The sequence below is a fragment of the Myxine glutinosa genome, chromosome 8 (genome assembly GCF_964187855.1).
Source record: "Myxine glutinosa chromosome 8, kmMyxGlut1.1, whole genome shotgun sequence".
NCBI lineage: Eukaryota > Metazoa > Chordata > Myxini > Myxiniformes > Myxinidae > Myxine > Myxine glutinosa.
Window position 1 is genome coordinate 9,707,018 of NC_136268.1, and position 22,233 is coordinate 9,729,250.

General features: G+C 50.5%; 2 protein-coding genes across 6 annotated transcripts in view; one reads left to right on the top strand and one right to left on the bottom strand.

The window, feature by feature from the left end:
- Nucleotides 1-1,503: 1,503 nt before the first annotated feature.
- The window catches only part of LOC137432215 (uncharacterized), a 92,298-nt gene continuing 71,568 nt past the window's right edge, over nucleotides 1,504-22,233 (bottom strand). For 4 of the 5 annotated variants that reach the window (XM_078782917.1, XM_068123938.2, XM_068123940.2 and 1 more), the window contains exon 14: nucleotides 12,941-15,319. In XM_078782917.1, coding sequence (XP_078639043.1) covers nucleotides 13,721-15,319 — 1,599 coding nt within the window. In that variant the 3' untranslated portion in view covers nucleotides 12,941-13,720. Of the gene's footprint in view, nucleotides 1,694-12,940; nucleotides 15,320-22,233 lie in introns of those variants that run through there. The other variant, XM_068123941.2, reaches the window with a different exon arrangement.
- LOC144893184 (uncharacterized) lies at nucleotides 7,473-13,283 on the top strand. The gene is made up of 3 exons (XM_078782820.1): nucleotides 7,473-8,331; nucleotides 8,671-9,942; nucleotides 10,384-13,283. The coding sequence occupies exons 2-3, from the start codon at nucleotides 9,171-9,173 to the stop codon at nucleotides 13,281-13,283; spliced, it is 3,672 nt and encodes a 1,223-aa protein (XP_078638946.1). The 5' UTR covers nucleotides 7,473-8,331; nucleotides 8,671-9,170.

Genomic DNA, 22,233 nt, shown 5'->3' on the forward strand with positions numbered 1-22,233 from the left:
GTCTCCCTCGGCCGGCCTCGCCCCATCGTGCCCGCTGGCTGGCGGCGCCCAGTTTTCGACGCCATCCACGGGCTGTCCCACCTGGGCACGAAGGGATCCCAGAAGCTCATCGCGGCGAAGTTCGTCTGGCATGGCCTCCGGAAGGACGTCCGCGACTGGGCCAGGACGTGCCTCGCGTGCCAGCGCGCAAAGGTCCACTGCCACACCCAGGCCCCGTTGGCCCCGTTTGAGGTGCCCGAGCGTCGGTTCGACCACGTGCACGTCGACTTGGTGGGACCTCTGCCCCCCTCGCGGGGGTTCACCCACCTCCTCACCATGGTGGACCGCACCACACGGTGGCCGGAGGCCGTCCCATTGGCGGCGACGTCTGCGGCTGATGTGGCGCAAGCCTTCATCGCCACTTGGGTTGCCCGGTTCGGTGCCCCCTCGGACATCTCGTCCGACCGCGGCCCCCAGTTCACCTCGGAGCTCTGGGCCGCGGTGGCGCAAGGGCTCGGGGTGAAACTACACCGCACCACGGCCTACCACCCCCAGGCCAATGGCCTGTGCGAGCGCTTTCATCGCTCAATGAAGGCCACGCTCCGGGCCAGCCTCCGTGACGGCGGCTGGGTCGACAGACTCCCCTGGGTCCTCCTGGGCCTCAGGACGGCGCCCAAGGACGACCTGCGCGCGTCCTCGGCGGAGCTGGTCTTCGGGCAACCACTGCGGGTACCGGGTGAATTTATCCCCGACCACGGCTCCTTGGTCCGCGGCGCAACAGCGCTCCGCCCTTCAGGAGACCGCCCGGAGGTTCGCCCCGGTGCCGACGGCACACCACGGTTGCCCGCCTTCCACGTCGCCCCGGAGCTTCGCACGGTGAAGTACGTCTTCGTCCGGCACGACGCCCACCGGGCACCGCTACGGGCCCCGTACGACGGGCCCTTCCGCGTGCTGGAGACCGGGGACAAATTTTTCACCATCGACATCGGCGGTGCCCCGGATCGCATCTCCGTGGACCGCCTCAAGCCAGCCCACCTCGATCCGGACCACCCCCCGCAAGCAGCTCTGCCTCCGCGTCGAGGCCACCCCCCGGCGGTCGGACCCCTGGCACCCCCCAGCCCCGCTACCCCCCAGCCCTGCACCCATCGCCAGGGGGCGTTTCGGCCGGGTCATCCGGCTTCCCCGCAAACTCACCCTTCAGGTGCGCGGGAATTCTGGGGGGGGCGCGTGTGGCGGGCACAAGGGGCAATAATTCCGCGCACCAGTGGGTGGCGCGAGCGTCCAGGCGGGGAACGAAAGCACATGCCCCGCCCTTCGACCGATCGGCCTCGCCCAGGGACTAGGCGTGGCCTCGGGATATATATGCGGGCTCTAAGCTCGAGCCCACCCAGTGCTGAAGTGCGAGCTTTGAATAAAGACTCTGTTATACCAACGCGTTGTGGGCTACCTCTCTGGCAATCGAGTCGTGTGTGCGCAGCACCACAAGATATTATTATTATTATTATACAAGAGCAAAAGTATGCGTCACTTTGCTGACAGATTTAATCAAAAGAGCACATGTTGTTCTTCATTAACATTCTGCTTTATTCACTCGATCATTTGCCGGAGGTAATCTTACACCTGCTTCGAAGTCGACGAACATCACCTTCGCCAACCATCCTTGCTGCTCATATTTGGCGCGACAACCCGCTGTGTTGGATTCTTTGGTTTGAACCTGCACATAAAACGAGTGAAATGAAACATTTTGAAAGTTTCGAATTATTCTCACTCAGATTTAACATCACTGTAATGTTTATTATCAAATAGTTTACATTTTCTTGACGCAAGGATGATGATTCGTCATACCAGCTACCACCGGGTGGCGCTATGTGATACACACTTACATAGTGAGAATTATTGGGGTCTTCTTCCCACCTTGAGCTTGGTTGGTTGGATTTGGTTTGGTATTTTGAAGCATTTTTTCTGCATACATAATTAAGGCTCATGGAAGAGCAAGAACAGAACGGATCAGGACATAATATAACAAAAGGAACAGTACAAGAGGGAAATAGCAACAGCAGGGTGGAGGGAGAAACAGAGAGATTGACGAAAACAAAGGATGCAGGTAACGATGTGGGGTGGGAGAGAACGCAAGGGGTGGACAAGATGGATACAGACGCAAAATTTTGGGAAGGGGGGGCATGGTTTTGGATGGAGGAAGATTTGAGATGGTGGTGAACAGATGTCTTCTTGAAGACCTGGAGGGAAGAATGAAATTGAAGCGTGTGTGGAAGGTGGTTCCACAGGTGGGGAAAAAGAGAAATAAATGAGTGAAGATGAGCAGTGGCTCCAGATTTTGGCAGTTTCACTAGTAGGGGGTTGCTTGTGGATCACGCACTTCCGGTAGATACCCCGGGGAACAAAGCAGGAGGGTGGGTGAGGGACGAAGCACGGAGAGGGCAAAGGGCGCAAGACCAGAAATTACGCAGAAGACAGAAACCACCGACCTGTCAATGGCGCTGTGATAGGCCCATAGACTCAGCTGCATCGCAAGAGATTCCAATGATGTTGATGTGACACAAAGGATTTTCCTATCACACGAACCCGGGTTACACTCCCCCTTAAAAATAGATTAAATAATTATTTAAATGATTAAAAATCACGGGGCAACCCAGGTTACCATGTGGTGGATCAAATACTGTTTAGATTTTGATGATTTAACGGATGTTTATATGAATCGTTAAAAAATTTAAAAAACCTTTAATTTCTGATATTTTGCCTTTTGATTTGGGCCTCCCAATTGAAGCCCCGCCCGTAGGGCAGGTACCGTTGCTCGTTATTCAAATTTCAATGTACCTTTTTAGCCGCGTCGCAGACGCTGGTCATAGAGTGCCCTCTGCTGTTGTTGTTGTTGTTCTTCTTGTTCTTGTTCTTGCAGAGAAGACAAAACCTCAAAGCTCCACCCATTCTGGGAACCATAGCTCCACCCATTCTGGGAGAGGCTTCATATAAACAAATATCCACCATTTTATTAACTCGCATAGCTTTGAGGCCTGTTTTGTAGGCCCGTGGTGTCCTCCTCTCTCACACAGTTTTATTTCAAATCAAATTCGATATATCATTTCATTTTTCACAGTTGCTAACATAGTTTTAGACTCGGTTGAAAAAAAACGGGAAGAAAATCCGATGAAAGTTGCCCTTTATAGAACTAAATGAATTCTCAAAGGCCTGTAACTTCAAGTCCATTGAGATTTTTTTTTTTAAAATCGCGGCATGGTCAGTCATACACCGCCCGAAATAACAGACGGGAAAATGCCGAGATATATATATTTTGTTTAAATCGCGGCATGCTCAGTCATACACCGCCCGAAATAACAGACGGGAAAATGCCGAGATATATATATATTTTTAAAATCGCGGCATGGTCAGTCATACACCGCCTGAAATAACAGACGGGAAAATGCCGAGATATATTAAAAATTCGTCCATTTGATGACAATCGTCACGATGAAATATTTAATTTATACGTCGTCACAATAATGTGGAGAGAGGAGCATAGCTTCGTTCACGTGTCGCCACACACGGGAAATTGCCGAGATATATATTTTTTAAATCGCGGCATGGTCAGTCATACCCCGCCTGAAATAACAGACGGGAAAATGCCGAGATATATTAAAAATTCGTCGCCACACACGGGAAATTGCCGAGATATATTTTCACTTTGCACAAAAATAACATCAAGTAATCGAATCAATAGGAATGTCCTGTGCCTATAACATCGACGTTATAGGCACAGCTGCATCTAGGCATTGTGTAAGATCGACGCGGCTTTTGTTTTAATTAAAACTTTTTGTACTTGTTTTACATCTAGTGAGTCCTTTCCGTTCACCAGTCCTTCAATCTTGCTGATGAGGACGATGAGCTCTCTCGTCGAACTGCTTCTTGTACTTGTCCGAGTCGCCATGACATTGTAAATCAATAGCACCTTGATTTGCCACAGACATATACATATACGTGCCAGCTCTCCATACCAAGCACTCGGTTTCCATTCTTCTCGACCACTTCAAAAACGCGGGAATTTTGCCTTTCGTGCTGCAGCGAATTTACAATTTCGTTATGGCATATTGCAAAAAAGGAAAAGCAAACACGTGTATGTGGTACAACGGTACGGAACCAAAAAGGCACAGACTGAGCACGCCACTGGACTCTCTCACTGCGAGGTTGGACAGGAAGTGAGTGTCGATGTTCGAACACGTCCATTACGCCATGACGGTGTAGTACATACTTGTACCAAGCTGTCCTGGTCCAACCATTACATAACCGCATTTTATCACCACAAGGAAATGTACAAAATGGTTTAACCGTTTAAATAAGGTAAAATAAAGTACACCAAATGTTAAATAGCAAAATCCTGGACAGGATTAGATATTTTAAAAACCCAGCGGACATAGATTTAAGGACCGAAAAGGAGGACATGTCCAGGAAAAACCAGAAGTATGGCAACGCTACCATAAATGCTCGATTGCATTCAGATCTGGTGACTGAGAAGGCCATAACATATGGACAACATTGGTGTCATGCTCATCAATCCATTGGGCTGAGAAGATCTGGTGACCGAGAAGACCATGGCATATGGACAACATTGGTGTCATGCTCATCAATCCATTGGGCTGAGAGGGTCTGGTGACCGAGAAGGTCATGACATATGGACAACATTGGTGTCATGCTCATCAAACCATTGGGCTGAGAAGATCTGGTGACCGAGAAGACCATGACATATGGATAACATTGGTGTCATGCTCATCAATCCATTGGGCTGAGAAGATCTGGTGACCGAGAAGACCATGACATATGGATAACATTGGTGTCATGCTCATCAATCCATTGGACTGAGAAGATCTGGTGACCGAGAAGACCATGGCATATGGACAACATTGGTGTCATGCTCATCAATCCATTGGGCTGAGAAGATCCGGTGACCGAGAAGGCCATGACATATGGACAACATTGGTGTCATGCTCATCAATCCATTGGGCAAAGAAGACCCGGTGACTGAGAAGGCCATGACATATGGATAACATCAGTGCCATGCTCATCAAACCATTGGGCTGAGAAGATCTGGTGACCGAGAAGACCATGACATATGGATAACATTGGTGTCATGCTCATCAATCCATTGGACTGAGAAGATCTGGTGACCGAGAAGACCATGGCATATGGACAACATTGGTGTCATGCTCATCAATCCATTGGGCTGAGAAGATCCTGTGACTGAGAAGGCCATGACATATGGATAACATCAGTGCCATGCTCATCAAACCATTGGGCGACCACATATGCTCTGTTGACAGGGGCTTTTGGGGGTCTCTTTTGCAGCCATGCTAGCCATAATTATAGGCAAACAGGCCAGTGCAGTATTTGTATGCCTCCACCGACGAAGTTGCCTGGAGGCATTATGTTTATACATGACCCTGAGGCATGCTGGGATGTTATTTGCTGAATGAACACATGGCACACGCATGTGGAAGTCGTTTCTTGATGTCCCTCATTTACCAGGTGTTTCCATTTTTTTTGTCCACTACCTGTATATACAAACAACATTCAAACAGATAAACATGAATTGAGTTTTATATATTATAGATAGATAGATGTTTTCTGCTCATTAATGTTTATTTGATATGTCAAATAAGCATAAAAGACCAGTGTCCTTTTCTGATTGCAGTATTTGACATACTCTGGCACCTTTTGTGAGAAACCTTAATACGCTGTGCAATACCAAATCCCAATGACAGGTACACAGCAGCTTTGTCGCTCCATGTCAATGTGGAATCAATGAGATACTGCTCTGATAAATGAACCGTTTTTCATTTCTGACAAACTTCAATCTCACACACTAATCTGAAAGGATTGTCAAACGAACCCCCTAATTTCATTATCAGCTACCGGAAAAGGTTCAGTCTCTTAAACGTCTAGGCCTCACTATCATCCATGACTTCTTATAGAAGATATCATAGCAAAACTGGCCCCCAAAGCCAAGCGCAGAATGGGCATCGAAAATTGTTGCAAGTCCTTCCTTGAAATATCAAACAACTGATATCAGACAAACAAAGCTTTTGTCCATAGTTTAATGGGGGTACCGCTCTCCCCTATGGGCTGGGGCCCCAGCATCACATACCTCTCTTGAATTCTGCGGAATCTAAAGCTCTTAACAGCATTAGCATCTCCCACTATGAGGCTGAAGCACAAGGCCCATTGCTCTCACATCGCAGGCAGGTCGGTGGCCTCTAACTACCCCCAGCAACACCAGGATGCAGGTGTTCTTATAGTAACTCTCTCCTGGTTCAACTCCTGAAACACAGGTAAGCAGTGCTGCACATCTTGTGCTACCTTCATCCCCGTTAACCCTGCCTCACTAAACCCCCTTATTGCAGGTTATAGTTTCCCACCTTCTCCCCTCTTCCCCATACATTTCTCCTCTTTTATTGTTTTTTTTTACCCTTTAACAACTGACTATTCCATGAGCCTCGATTTTGTATGCAAACAATGAAAATGAATGTTGGCATTATTCAACGCCATTAGTAAGTGGACATTGTCTATAATGGGCACGAAAGCCTTTAACACTTATTACTGCTGAAGCTCTGGTACCCGACATGTATCATTCCAGTAAAATATGACTTTCATATAAATTATTCAATACTAGCAGAAGTACCCGGCATTGCCGGGTGGGGGAGGAGAGGGGAGGGGGGAGGGGAGGGGAGGGGAACGGGGGAGAAGAGGGGGGGAGGGGAGAAGAGGGGGGGAGGGGAGAAGAGGGGGGGAGGGGAGAAGAGGGGGAGGGGGAGGGGGAGAGGGGAGAAGAGGGGGAGGGGGAGAGGGGAGAAGATGGGGAGGGCGAGAGGGGAGAAGAGGGGGGGATGGGGAGGGGGGGGAGGGATGGGAGGGGGAGGGGGAGTGGGAGGGGAGGAAGGGGGATGGGGGAGGGGAGGGGGAAGGGGGGAGGGGAGGGGGTAGGGGGTAGGGGAGGGGGGAGTCAAGTTGGAAGTCATTGTCGTCAATTGAATGTCGCATTTATTTTTTATTCCCTGTCAAATGGCATTGGTCCCGCATTCCGAGCCCAGAAGTCGGAAGTCGGAAGTCATTGTCGTCAAATAAATGTTTCACTCTCTGTCACATGCCGTTGGTCCCATGTCAATCGGATGAAGTTGAAAAATTAACGTTACGAAGTTTCTCTGGGACGTACTGATTCCGAATATGAAGTTGAAAAATTAACGTTCCGAAATACGCTGATGACGTCATAATTTTAAAACGCGAAGTTTTAAAATTTTTAAGGTGTGCTGTCGTTGCTCTGAGACGTACTGATTCCGAATATGCCTTTGGTTTTGCTCTGCGATGAGTAGTTCTCGAGTTATAAGAGGACAAACAAACAAACAAACAAACATACTTTACTGCTTTATATATATAGATGGGGAGGGAGAAAAAATTTAATTAAATAAATAAGCACATGCCAAATAAGTTGTGCCATGACATCAACATGCCAAAACGAAGGACACACACGCACAAACATGTCATCGAGCCCTTGTGAGAAAAACAAGGTGACATGCGCATGACCACAACAATGCCAATCATACGATACAGGATGCGATTCAGTAAAAGTGTTCGGAAAGGATCGATGGCGATGCCATTACTGCGCCGACAACACAAAGCTTTCTTGAATGAGGTTCGAATTCGAGCAAAAGAAAATGTTTATTCTTGTGAATATTTCTACAAAATCTCAAGATCAAACAAGTGAACGAAACAGCAAGTTTGTGGGATTTTAACCGGCAGCAGATGAAACAGTTATCCTGAAGATAATGTCTCATTTTAGTTATCAACAAAAGAAAGCTGTTTACACAAACCTTATACAGTGCAGACATTATATAGATTATAAAACATGTCCGTCGTCTTTCTGTTTGCACAACAGGCTGAATACTGAATTTCAATGGCTTTGTTTTGGACAAGGCCAAAGTTTAATTATGGAAAAAACAGTTATAAATATGGGGAAAAATGGATTACCGTCATATTAAATGTGGAACAACGTTTTCAAATCCACAATTATGGCGGATGATCAAAAAATATAATATAAAACCTGAAGTTTTGCATTTTATTTAAACACACCTTGGGATGACATCATACCAAGGAGAAGGTGTGCCATAACATCATCATACCTAACAGAAGGTGTGCCATGACATCATCATTACCATACAGAAGGAGTGCCATGACATCATCATACCAAACAGAAGGTGTGCCATGACATCATCATTACCATACAGGAGTGCCATGACATCATCATACCAAACAGAAGGTGTGCCATGACATCATCATACCAAACAGAAGGTGTGCCATGACATCATCATACCAAACAGAAGGTGTGCCATGACATCATCATACCAAACAGAAGGTGTGCCATGACATCATCATACCAAACAGAAGGTGTGCCATGACATCATCATACCAAACAGAAGGTGTGCCATGACCATGCCAAAGAAAGTGTGCCATGACATCATCATACCAAACAGAAGGTGTGCCATGACATCATCATACCAAACAGAAGGTGTGCCATGACATCATCATACCAAACAGAAGGTGTGCCATGACATCATCATACCAAACAGAAGGTGTGCCATGACATCATCATACCAAACAGAAGGTGTGCCATGACCATGCCAAAGAAAGTGTGCCATGACATCATCATACCAAACAGAAGGTGTGCCATGACATAATCATACCTAACAGAAGGTGTGCCATGACATGATCATACCTAACAGAAGGTGTGCCATGACATCATGCCAAAGAAGGTGTGCCATGACATAATCATACCTAACAGAAGGTGTGCCATGACATCATCATTACCATACAGGTGTGCCATGACATCATCATACCAATACAAAGCGGACACACACACACACAAACGGACGGACGGACACACACACACACACACACACACACACACACACACACACACACACACACACACACACACACACACACACACACACACACACACACACACACACACACACACACACACACACACACCATCGAGCCCTTTCTCGTGAGAAAGACAAATGGACCAAAGATCGATCACTTTATCACAATTACGTCGCCATGTGAAGCACCTTTTATTTTTATGATCACCAAAATGTCGCATCACTCATAAAATCTCACAGCTCGAGATGCTTGGAAATCTGCATAGACAGGTAGAAATGGACCGACTCATCTCTCCGGCAGCGTGGACCCTCATCTCTCCGGCAGCGGGGACCCTCATCTCTCCAGCAGCGTGGACCGACTCATCTCTCCGGCAGCGTGGACCGACGCATCTCTCCGGCAGCGTGGACCGACGCATCTCTCCAGCAGCGTGGACCCTCATCTCTCCAGCAGCGTGGACCGACTCATCTCTCCAGCAGCGTGGACCGACTCATCTCTCCGGCAGCGGGGACCCTCATCTCTCCAGCAGCGTGGACCCTCATCTCCCCAGCAGCGTGGACCGACATCTCTCCAGCAGCGTGGACCGACTCATCTCTCCAGCAGCGTGGACCGACTCATCTCTCCAGCAGCGTGGACCGACTCATCTCTCCAGCAGCGTGGACCGACTCATCTCTCCAGCAGCGTGGACCGACTCATCTCTCCAGCAGCGTGGACCGACTCATCTCTCCAGCAGCGTGGACCGACTCATCTCTCCAGCAGCGTGGACCGACTCATCTCTCCAGCAGCGTGGACCGACTCATCTCTCCAGCAGCGTGGACCGACTCATCTCTCCAGCAGCGTGGACCGACTCATCTCTCCAGCAGCGTGGACCGACTCATCTCTCCAGCAGCGTGGACCGACTCATCTCTCCAGCAGCGTGGACCGACTCATCTCTCCAGCAGCGTGGACCGACTCATCTCTCCAGCAGCGTGGACCGACTCATCTCTCCAGCAGCGTGGACCGACTCATCTCTCCAGCAGCGTGGACCGACTCATCTCTCCAGCAGCGTGGACAAACTCATCTCTCCAGCAGCGTGGACCGACTCATCTCTCCAGCAGCGTGGACCGACTCATCCCTCCAGCAGGGGGGACCGACTCATCTCTCCAGCAGCGTGGACCGACTCATCCCTCCAGCAGGGGGGACCGACTCATCTCTCCAGCAGGGGGGACCGACTCATCTCTCCAGCAGGGGGGACCGACTCATCTCTCCAGCAGCGTGGACCGACTCATCTCTCCAGCAGTACCGACCGGCTCATCTCTCCAGCAGCGCGGACCGACTCATCTCTCCAGCAGCGCGGACCGACTCATCTCTCCAGCAGCGCGGACCGACTCATCTCTCCAGCAGCGCGGACCGACTCATCTCTCCAGCAGCGCGGACCGACTCATCTCTCCAGCAGCGCGGACCGACTCATCTCTCCAGCAGCGTGGACCGACTCATCTCTCCAGCAGCGTGGACCGACTCATCTCTCCAGCAGCGTGGACCGACTCATCTCTCCAGCAGCGTGGACCGACTCATCTCTCCAGCAGCGTGGACCGACTCATCTCTCCAGCAGCGTGGACCGACTCATCTCTCCAGCAGCGTGGACCGACTCATCTCTCCAGCAGCGTGGACAGACTCATCTCTCCAGCAGCGTGGACAGACTCATCTCTCCAGCAGCGTGGACCGACTCATCTCTCCAGCAGCGTGGACCGACTCATCCCTCCAGCAGGGGGGACCGACTCATCTCTCCAGCAGCGTGGACCGACTCATCCCTCCAGCAGGGGGGACCGACTCATCTCTCCAGCAGGGGGGACCGACTCATCTCTCCAGCAGGGGGGACCGACTCATCTCTCCAGCAGCGTGGACCGACTCATCTCTCCAGCAGTACCGACCGGCTCATCTCTCCAGCAGCGCGGACCGACTCATCTCTCCAGCAGCGCGGACCGACTCATCTCTCCAGCAGCGCGGACCGACTCATCTCTCCAGCAGCGCGGACCGACGCATCTCTCCAGCAGTACCGACCGGCTCATCTCTCCAGCAGCGCGGACCGACTCATCTCTCCAGCAGCGCGGACCGACTCATCTCTCCAGCAGCGCGGACCGACTCATCTCTCCAGCAGCGCGGACCGACGCATCTCTCCAGCAGCGCGGACCGACTCATCTCTCCAGCAGCGCGGACCGACTCATCTCTCCAGCAGCGCGGACCGACTCATCTCTCCAGCAGCGCGGACCGACTCATCTCTCCAGCAGCGCGGACCGACTCATCTCTCCAGCAGCGCGGACCGACTCATCTCTCCAGCAGCGCGGACCGACTCATCTCTCCAGCAGCGCGGACCGACTCATCTCTCCAGCAGCGCGGACCGACTCATCTCTCCAGCAGCGCGGACCGACTCATCTCTCCAGCAGCGCGGACCGACTCATCTCTCCAGCAGCGCGGACCGACTCATCTCTCCAGCAGCGCGGACCGACTCATCTCTCCAGCAGCGTGGACCGACTCATCTCTCCAGCAGCGTGGACCGACTCATCTCTCCAGCAGCGTGGACCGACATCTCTCCAGCAGCGTGGACCGACTCATCTCTCCAGCAGCGCGGACCGACTCATCTCTCCAGCAGCGCGGACCGACTCATCTCTCCAGCAGCGCGGACCGACTCATCTCTCCAGCAGCGCGGACCGACTCATCTCTCCAGCAGCGCGGACCGACTCATCTCTCCAGCAGCGTGGACCGACTCATCTCTCCAGCAGCGTGGACCGACTCATCTCTCCAGCAGCGTGGACCGACTCATCTCTCCAGCAGCGTGGACCGACTCATCTCTCCAGCAGCGTGGACCGACTCATCTCTCCAGCAGCGTGGACCGACTCATCTCTCCAGCAGCGTGGACCGACTCATCTCTCCAGCAGCGTGGACCGACTCATCTCTCCAGCAGCGTGGACCGACTCATCTCTCCAGCAGCGTGGACCGACTCATCTCTCCAGCAGCGTGGACCGACTCATCTCTCCAGCAGCGTGGACCGACTCATCTCTCCAGCAGCGTGGACCGACTCATCTCTCCAGCAGCGTGGACCGACTCATCTCTCCAGCAGCGTGGACCGACTCATCTCTCCAGCAGCACGGACCGACTCATCTCTCCAGCAGCGCGGACAGACTCATCTCTCCAGCAGCGTGGACCGACTCATCCCTCCAGCAGGGGGGACCGACTCATCCCTCCAGCAGGGGGGACCGACTCATCTCTCCAGCAGGGGGGACCGACTCATCTCTCCAGCAGGGGGGACCGACTCATCTCTCCAGCAGGGGGGACCGACTCATCTCTCCAGCAGGGGGGACCGACTCATCTCTCCAGCAGGGGGGACCGACTCATCTCTCCAGCAGGGGGGACCGACTCATCTCTCCAGCAGCGTGGACCGACTCATCTCTCCAGCAGTACCGACCGGCTCATCTCTCCAGCAGCGTGGACCGACTCATCTCTCCAGCAGCGCGGATCGACTCATCTCTCCAGCAGCGCGGACCGACTCATCTCTCCAGCAGCGCGGACCGACGCATCTCTCCAGCAGCGCGGACCGACGCATCTCTTCAGCAGCGCGGACCGACTCATCTCTCCAGCAGCGTGGACCGACGCATCTCTCCAGCAGCGTGGACCGACTCATCTCTCCAGCAGCGTGGACCGACTCATCTCTCCAGCAGCGTGGACCGACTCATCTCTCCAGCAGCGTGGACCGACTCATCTCTCCAGCAGCGTGGACCGACTCATCTCTCCAGCAGCGTGGACCGACTCATCTCTCCAGCAGCGTGGACCGACTCATCTCTCCAGCAGCGTGGACCGACTCATCTCTCCAGCAGCATGGAACGACTCATCTCTCCAGCAGCATGGACCGACTCATCTCTCCAGCAGCGCGGACCGACTCATCTCTCCAGCAGCGTGGACCGACTCATCTCTCTAGCAGCGTGGACCGACTCATCTCTCCAGCAGCGTGGACCGACTCATCTCTCCAGCAGCGTGGACCGACTCATCTCTCCAGCAGCATGGACCGACTCATCTCTCCAGCAGCGTGGACCGACTCATCTCTCCAGCAGCGTGGACCGACTCATCTCTCCAGCAGCATGGACCGACTCATCTCTCCAGCAGCGTGGACCGACTCATCTCTCCAGCAGCGTGGACCGACTCATCTCTCCAGCAGCGTGGACCGACTCATCTCTCCAGCAGCACGGACCGACTCATCTACTCCAAGTCACATTTTCTCCACTTCATATAAACGCAATGAAATTCAAAGTAATACTGTTCTTCGAATACTAATTGCCCACAAATGTGCAAGCTATGCAAGAGAGGTGTTCAAGGTGATTAGAAGATGACTGGTTATGAAAACACCTTCGAAAAAAAAATGGACTTTCCCTTAAGAAAGAACCTGCATACATTTCATCTCAGCAATGAGTCTTAGTTTTGACCTTTGTTTTTTTTAAATGGGAAGAATTCTGTACATACTACCGCTCAGAGTAAAATAGTAGTGGGAGCCAAATTGGAAAGGTTTATTTTCAAACTTGGTGAGCAATCAATGTGGAATTTAAGCATGGGCTGCTTGTGGTACGAGCAGCTGGGCTTGTTACGACACCGGCTATACAACGTTAAGGCTTTCAGTGGGATATTAAAAAAACAACTATTGGCTTCACCTTGCCCGACTCCTTTTCCCCTCCCTTCCCAATATCCCCAACCCCAAACATCCACAGCCCCTACCTCTCGAAAAATACATATAAAGAAGAGTTGTGAACGGATAAAGTCTAGTAGGACTAAATTAACGCCAAGGCCTTGGGTGTGCCACTACACCAATTCCAGGCTGTGCTACCCTGAGCTGTTGGTGCCATGGCCGCAGGTCTAGGTCTTGACATGGCCGCGGCTTTCTCAAACCTCTCCGGGAAAGAGACAGCTGGAGAGACGGCCTGTAGTGTGGAATCTTGCTGGGTATTTGTCGTCTGCCGAAATGAGACACCCCGAAGATGGACTGCAGCACCGACGGCAATTTTGTGCAAAGTTCCAAAGTAAGTAAAACCAGCCAGTGGTTGAGAGTTTGCACAGGCTTCAAAATTGGACTGGTAAGAGCATGCCAAAACTTCCTGCGCAGGCTTTGCTTATTCGAGCGTGTTCGCACAGGTATGCGGCTCGGAGCAGCAACGCGACCTGCTTTAGGGAAGCAGAAGAATAGTTGCTTCTCACTTGCAAGGCCAACAAACTGGCAAAATCGAAAAACAGGCTTTGGCAAACGCAAGTACAGGATTAGCAAAAACCGTGCCATGGGGCGTGAGGTGCTTAATTTTTGACTACCACCATTGCATGTGAAATACACCAGAAGCAGCAAACTAACGATAACAAGCAGTGCTGGTAGAGAAGAAAGGCAGTGCGCTGCGATGAATGCAGCGGGAATGTAATGGAGGTGCAAGTGGAAGCTGAGTAAAAGCAGAAGCATCAGTACAAGACACCACAGGATTGAGAGAGCAGAGATGGTGGGAACAGCGAGTGCCATATGAAGCACCAAAAAGCAGAAGAGCAGCCCGGCTCCAGCCAGTTCACAGGCAATAAGTACCGCCCCAGGGCTCCAAGGTCCTTTGGTCTGTGCACAAGCAAGAAGCAGGACCAGGAATGCTAAAGATAGGGATAGACCGGGACTAGCCCCCAAGGCCAGGGAGAAGCTGGCACAAACAGCATGACGGAGAAAACGGGAAAGCGATTGGGAGTATTGTTTTGCCGCAACCTCAGTTACTGGCTGAGAGATTTCACCATGGCGATGGTCTCCATGTCGATACACATCCACATCAGCGGGGTTATCAGCCATGCTAGCTGATGGGCGAGAGGCAGATGACAGGTCTTCTTGTGAGCTGTCAAGTGGGTTCACTTCCTGTCGTTCTGCTCCTTCACGTTGCTGCTGCAAGGTTTTGTCAAGCTGTTGCACGGTATGACCAGGCTGAGGATGCAAGTTGTGACATGGTTTATTGCGTTGATGAGCTTTCTCTGGCTGTTGCTTTCTCGTGTTCTCCGAGTGATGGAGTTTTTGAGTGCTGTTTGCCTGTTGTGAATTTTCAGCCAAAGGAAGTTGATTCGACTGGAGCTCAAAGTACGGCACTTCAGCTAAAGGCCCACTTTGATATCCCTCCCCAAAACTTCTGGATACCACCTCAGGACCAAAAACAGAATCAATGTTTGGTCCTTCTGCTGCCCAGCTATGAGGCCGCAAACGAGGCCGAACATGGGAAGGTGCCCGGACTTGCCGACTAGACCGCTTTTGGAAGGTTTTGCAGGCTCCTTGTTTTGAGGATGCGGCGCTGGGCACCGGATCACTGCTGTGAGTCTTGTGACTGCTCCGCAGGTCGGCTTGCCAGCTCATCCGTCGCCCCGATCCCTGTAGAGGCCACAGGACAAACGTTGCTGAATTATCTGAAAAAGTGTTTTTCGCTTCACGTAATATGAATAGCTCAACAATCACTTACAACATGCAAATCCATTCACATGACAAAGTTACTTATTGCCTAATGACCTGAAGCTGTACATTATTTCGGTAAGATTAATTTATATACACACTGAAAAAGGAGCATATATACACATAAACAAGCGTACAAAATTTTGCAAAGAAAAAAAATGATTGAAAGCAAAATTTTCTTTGAAACATAAATTAAACAATCCTCCATGCACCATGATGCACAGCACGGTAAAAGGGTGTCAACTTGAAAAAATACTTTCACATGGAGAAGGTAATTATATCGATGCGTAACTCTTTTGGTGAACCGTGTTACTGGGGCCCGTAGAAGACTTGGCGAAGCACAAATATGGCAAACTATTGGGATGAACAATGCTGGGATGTCTGACAGTGAAACTGGATGTCAATTTGGCTTCCATTGGGCAGTTATCAGCAGATTGGTCCATGGACATAAAAAAAAACCAATGACGTTAAAGACAGGCTTCCATTTGGATAATTTAGGATGACCTCTAACAGAGAAAATGCAGCTTTCATCAGGTTGGTCAGACGTGTTCCTTTTGCGACAAGTGCAGTGCTGTGACATGAATGGAATCTCCCTCGATGGTTATCCAATAGAGGTTATCAATGAGAACTGTCGGGAACGGTCTTCATGCTGCAGGTTAAAGCCAGCAGACCGACAAGACGCCGGCTCTTCTCACACAAGGACACAAAGCAATCCGCTTGGTGAAGTGCCAAACATGTCAACACTGGAATCTCATATCCATGAGAAGCTCCATTTGTGCAATGAGAGCAAATTTTTCCTGCACGAGACTGATGGTAAAACTGAGGTTTGGTAGCGACCCAACACAGTTTATACATCCAAGATCAGTGTTTAGTCCATCCTGTTTGCTGGCACATCTGTTACAATTATGGGGCTGCCTGACAATATGACTCTCAAAATGACGTAATCCACCACAGATTGCTCGACTCGCATGCACAGAAACCCCGAGTATCCAAGTCAATTGGGACAGCCTGGATGCCGTGTGTGCCAGCTAAGGCGTACCAAACTTTTAAAGAAGTCAAAAAGTACATGCGAGAAAGGGGTGTTCCTGAGGACAACAAAATATTTGGAAAAATTAGTAGGTTTTAAATGATGATATTGATTACTAATCATGTTTGGGAGGAGGTGGAGGCGGTGTTCGAGTGGGAGTTGTGTGGGCTGAGTGACGTTATAAATATATATTTTGTTTGGTTCCAGGACAAGGTAAATAAATAAAAAACCTCCTTTAGAGGCCATTTTTCCCCGCAAAGCTGGGGTTGGCCTTTTTCGGGCACCGTGGTTGTTGTTGTTTTTGTTGTCCCCTTTTTGAAGCAATGTTTTACGGCCGGATGCCCTTCCTGCCGCCAACCCTGTTTGTCACCTTTTACGACAAACAGGGAATTACCAGCGAACTGGTACTCAATTAGCCGACATCGGAAGGATGACAGGCTGAGTCAACCCCCCTGGCGTTAATTCAGCGATCGACCGGGATTCGAACCCAGGATCCTAGGATCCTAAGCTGGCACCCTAGCCGCTAAGCCAACACCAGGCCAACACAAGCCAAGGTAAATGATACAAGATTTTTGGATATATTGGTGAAAGAAGAAGCATCCATTTGTGTGTTATAAGCACTACCTCTGACAGCTAATTGTATTTCCAGGAAATGATACGAACCGTCGAACCCAACTCCTATCATCCACGGATATTTCACGTATTCCTATATTTTCACGAGTCCAATTTGCATTCAGGAATAAACCATTTATGGTTAACCATTTTGAAATTGCCACTCTTTTGTCTCAATTCTGAAAAATTATGTTTTAAAGGCAATTTGAATTACAGATTTCTCGTTGGCAATGACAGGTTGAAAGTGCTCGAGGAGCTGAACTGAGTGACTGTAAACACACACACAGAGCATGTACGAAAGGCCCCATTTAGCATTCATACCTTATTTCGAAAGTGCCGTATTGTAGCCTTGACAGGTTAATCTACAAGTAAAAAGTACCATAGGGACATGTTGGATCGTGGTGCTGTTCCATAATTTGACAACCACCCACTCCCACCAAGATCTGTATTCATGGATGACAATGCCAGACCCCACCATTCTCGTGCAGTTACCTACTTCTTGCAAAGTTATGCATTCACAGCATTGCCTTGGCCAACCAGGAGTCCCCATTTCAATCCAGTAGAGCACATTTTGGAGATTCTTAGGCATAGATTTAAGAAAATGGACCCTCCTGCACGGACTTTGACACAGTTGGAGGCTGCTTGGCACCAGGAATGGCAACAACTCCATTTGAATTCTCTCTGGAAGCTTCTTCAGGGGATGAGGGTTGCAGCAGTCATTCATATTTGAGACATTTATTCTGTTGTGACATCAATGGATGTCATTATTGACTCGTCTTGAGCCCTAGAGTCACAGGATATGTTGCCAGCAGCCCCAATCTAAAATAATTTATTTTTGGTGTAAAACGGTGCCATTACTGACATTGTCATTTTATGATACTGTCAGACTCTGGTTTACGTCGGGGATGCGTTTCTGAAAAGTACAACGAATATCGAAACGATGCAAGTAAAAGCAATTTTCTCATAAAATTTCATGGAACGAGCATTCTGAGTATTGTGCTGCAATACATGTCCCCTACCAAAGTTCAAAGTGCCACAACTTTGTCAAAAATGATCGAATATGCAAATTTATGCACGGTTGATGCTGGTTTTCAAACTTGATCTGAGGTATGCTGAGACACGTGTGTCACGCCTCGCCTCTTTGATAAGCCCGCAAGGTCGCTCCGTGGAGCGGCCTGCACGTATTGCACTGTGTGAATTATATAAATTATTATCAACTCACGGTCTGAGGTACTAGCGATTCAAGAGATATCCATTTTAAAAATATTTTCGTTTAATTAACGATATCTGCCAAACCATGTGCCCTATCGCAAATTCCAAAAGGACATTTTAGTAGACTGACATGCTGAACAGATTTGTGAAGTTTCCCCTCAATTGGATCAAAAATGAGGGAGGAGCTCGGTTTTAAAGGTTCATGCTTAAAAACGTCATAACTCTGAAACCATGTGACGCATGACGTCATGCTCGCGGACTTTTTTGTTCGTCATGGGTAGGCGATTCTGCCTGCAAAGTTTGGCCTCAATCTGTTGTTGCAGAGAAAAAGGGGTTTTCGTGTTTTCACGAAAAACAATATGGCGGCCGAACCACGTGACATGTGACGTCATAATTACCATTAAAACATTCTACAGACCGAGTCCATCATATGGTGAAAATTTTTATCTCAATCGGTCCTATTATTGCAGAGAAATTGGTTTTTAAAGGAAATTAAAACTTAAAATGGCACTGAGTTAAGGATCATCAGAATTATCAGAATTACCAAAGTTCAAAGTGCCATAACTTTGTTAAAAATGATCGAAACGTTGTGAAGTTCGAACTTGACCTGTAACTTATCATGAGGAAACCATGTACCAAGTTTGAAATCATTAGCATTAAGCGTTTAGAAAAAAAGTCCGAAAAACTGTTCTTTGCGTGACGGACTGACGGACTGACAGACTGACGGACTGACTGACTGACTGACAGCAAACTTATAGTCCCCTCCGGTGTACACCGGTAGGGGACTAATAAGAGGAGGATTAATGGAATGTCGCCACTTCACGTGTTTTATTTCGCCTTTTACCTGTGATATCACCCTTCTTTGATTAATGACAGCTATCTTCAGGAACACATGTATAAACAAAACATAGGGGCAATACCCCTGGCGCTCACTTGGTAGAATAAACAGTATACTGCACTGACTAAAGGTATTTTAAACCAATTTAAATGCGTGCTAGAAGACAGGGCAAGAAACAAACAATTCCAGCTAAACAACTAGAAGACAGGCATGTAAAATCATACTAAAATAATCATAAGACCTTAAAGAAACAAAGAAAATTTTTTTTCCAATGCCTTGAACAAACTTTGGTACAACACAGGTGATTAAGGTTGTGGTCAGGTTTCATTAGAATTGCATGTGTAGTTTCTGAGAAGAAAGCAAATATCTATTTTTGGGGAGGTCAAACCTGGACCCACTTTGACCCCAGTAGTCAAAGGGGAGATTTTTTTTAAGGCCGTGAACAAACTTTGGTACATCACGGGTGATGAAGGTTGTGGTAAAGTTTTATCGAAATAGTGTGTGTAGTTTCAGAGGAAAAAGCAAATTCCTATTTTGGGGGGTCAAACATGGATCCACTGTGACCCCCAGTACACCCCCTTAGACCCTGATTTTTTTAATGCCTTGAACAAAATTTAATCACAACACAACATTTATCATTTGTGCCAAATTTGGTCGCAATCCCATCAGCGGTTTTGGAGAAGAAGTTTCAAGTGTTTACGGACTGACAGACTGAAGGACAGACGACGCGCCATCACATAAGCTCCCCTGAACTTATTTCCATGTGAGCTAATAAATAATTTAAAAAAACAATTACCAGACATATTTAAATAAAAAATAAACCTCTTCCGGAGAGGTAGCAGTACGTCATCTTCTTCTTCCTTCAATGAACGGGAGCATATTTATAGATCAGAGGCAAACTTAATAACCTGGTAACATCGAAAGTACGTTCAATACCAGCATCCATTTGACGACAAACATCTAATTTCACTTCTAACGTAACACTCTTACAATTCTTCTCAGCCAATCTACAGTACATTTCTTGATGTGCGAAACAAATTACAGTCGTTCTTTTGGCCATTTTGTTATCTCCCGATTTGTTAGTTTATCAATCTATGCTGGCGTCTTTATGAGTCATGTAAGTTCTGAAAAAGCTCGAGAATCAAAGGTATCGCTTTTAAAATTGGCACACGTGTGAATCCAGTCGACGAATATCGAGAAGGGGTATTAATAATGTGACTGTAGCGGTTACCGCTGGATGCACACAATCGCCTTGCACCGGCCAGAACACGGCCAGACGCGCCTCTCCCGGGCATGCCCGGACTCACTGTTCCCGGGCACGCCCGAACCTCCCGGGCACGCCCGGTCTTGTCTTTCCCGGGCATGCCCGCTCTCGCCTTTCCAGGGCTCGCCCAGAGCATCCGGGCATGCCCGCTATCGCCTTTTCAGGGCTCGCCCAGAGCGTCCGGGCATGCCCGCTATCGCCTTTCCAGTGCTCGTCCAGAGCGCCCGGGCACGCCCAGCCTCGACTTGCCAGGCCGCAGCCAAACACGCCCGGGCAGGTCCAGACTCGCCTTTCCAAGGCTCGCCCTTGACACCCGGGCATGCCCGGTATAGCTTTTGCCGGGCAAACTTCCCGACATAAATGTGTATATATATTGCTGCCCGATAAACGGGCTTGTCAGAATACCTGAGCTGTTTTGTTTCAATAAAGCAACTCGGACGAATTCCGTCTTTGGTCGCGTCAATTCTTTCGACTCGCGTTGGAGCGCAGCTCCTTCATTGGTGACCTACCGACATGGATACGGCAGTGACGCTTAAACTGCCTACCTTCTGGGAGGCTCACGCGGCTGTTTGGTTCGCTCAGGCGGACTCTCAGTTCACCCTGCGAGGCATCACCACGGACGACACCCGCTTCCACCATGTTGTGGCGGCGCTCGGTTCCGCCACCGCGGCCCGCGCCTTGAGCCTCCTCGAGCACCCGCCGGCTGCTGACAAATACGACGCGCTGAAGACGCTCCTCCTCGACGCTTTCGCCCTCTCACCGGCAGCACGCGCACGGCGCCTGCTCGCTCTGCCCGAGCTCGGCGACACGCGCCCGTCCGAGCGCATGGACTATATGCTCTCGTTGCTCGGTGAGCACTCTCCGGATTTTCTGTTCCGCGAGCTGTTCCTTCGCCAGCTGCCTCACCCGGTACGCCTCGCCCTGGCTGGCACGTTGATCACGGATTCCCGCGCCCTCGCCAGGGAAGCCGATAAGCTCTCCTCGGCGGGCCAGCACATCGGCGCGGTTACCTGGAGCCCGCCGCCGTCCGAGGCGACGCCCACGACGCCCGAGCGCCCTGCGCGGTTGGAGGCCGAACTGCCGGTGCAACTGGCGGCCGCCAGGCCGCACCGCCCGCTTCCGACACGACGGCCGGGGCCTCCACCTGACCGGGCGTGGTGTTATTACCACGCCAGGTTCGGACACAAGGCTCGGACGTGCCGGCCCCCATGCACTTTCGGCAGGTCGGGAAACGGCCGGGCCGGCGTTCATTCCCAGCCATGAGCGCCGGCCACTCAGGCAACTTGCTGTTTATTCGGGACCAAGCGTCTGGGCGGCGTTTCCTGTGTGACACCGGCGCCCAACTGAGCGTCATACCCGCCTCCGAGCAGGACAGGCGGGACGCCGTTTGCGGCCCCTCTTTGGTCGCTGCTAATGGCTCGGCCATACGCACTTTCGGCCCACGCGTCGTCACCCTCTGCTTCGGCAGCCAGCGTTTTCAATGGACTTTTGTTACCGCCAGCGTCCCCGTGGCTTTGCTGGGCGCCGACTTCCTCTGCGCGCACGGGCTGCTGGTCGACGTCAAACGACGTCGCCTTGTCCACGCCGAGACCTTCAGCTCCCTGGCGTGCACAACGAGCAGCTCCGCGCCGACCGAACTGGCGTGCGCCCTCCCGGCAGCGAACGAGTTCGCTCGCCTGCTCGCGGAATTCCCGGCCCTCACGCGGCCGACGTTTTCGGCCGTCGCGGTGCGGCACGGGATCGAGCACCACATACCCACTACGGGCCCGCCGGTCTACGCCAGGGCCCGCCGCCTCGACCCGGCCAAGCTCGCCGTGGCGAAGGCCGAGTTCGACGCGTTGGAGCACCTCGGCATCGTGCGGCGCTCCGATAGCGCGTGGGCC

Bases quoted from the DNA above. Each gene is read 5' to 3' on its own strand.
- LOC144893184 (XM_078782820.1), top strand. From the start codon at position 9,171: ATGCTTGGAAATCTGCATAGACAGGTAGAAATGGACCGACTCATCTCT. The intron at 9,943-10,383 runs GTGGACCGACTC...TCTCTCCAGCAG, and splicing joins CGACTCATCTCTCCAGCAGC to CGTGGACCGACTCATCTCTC.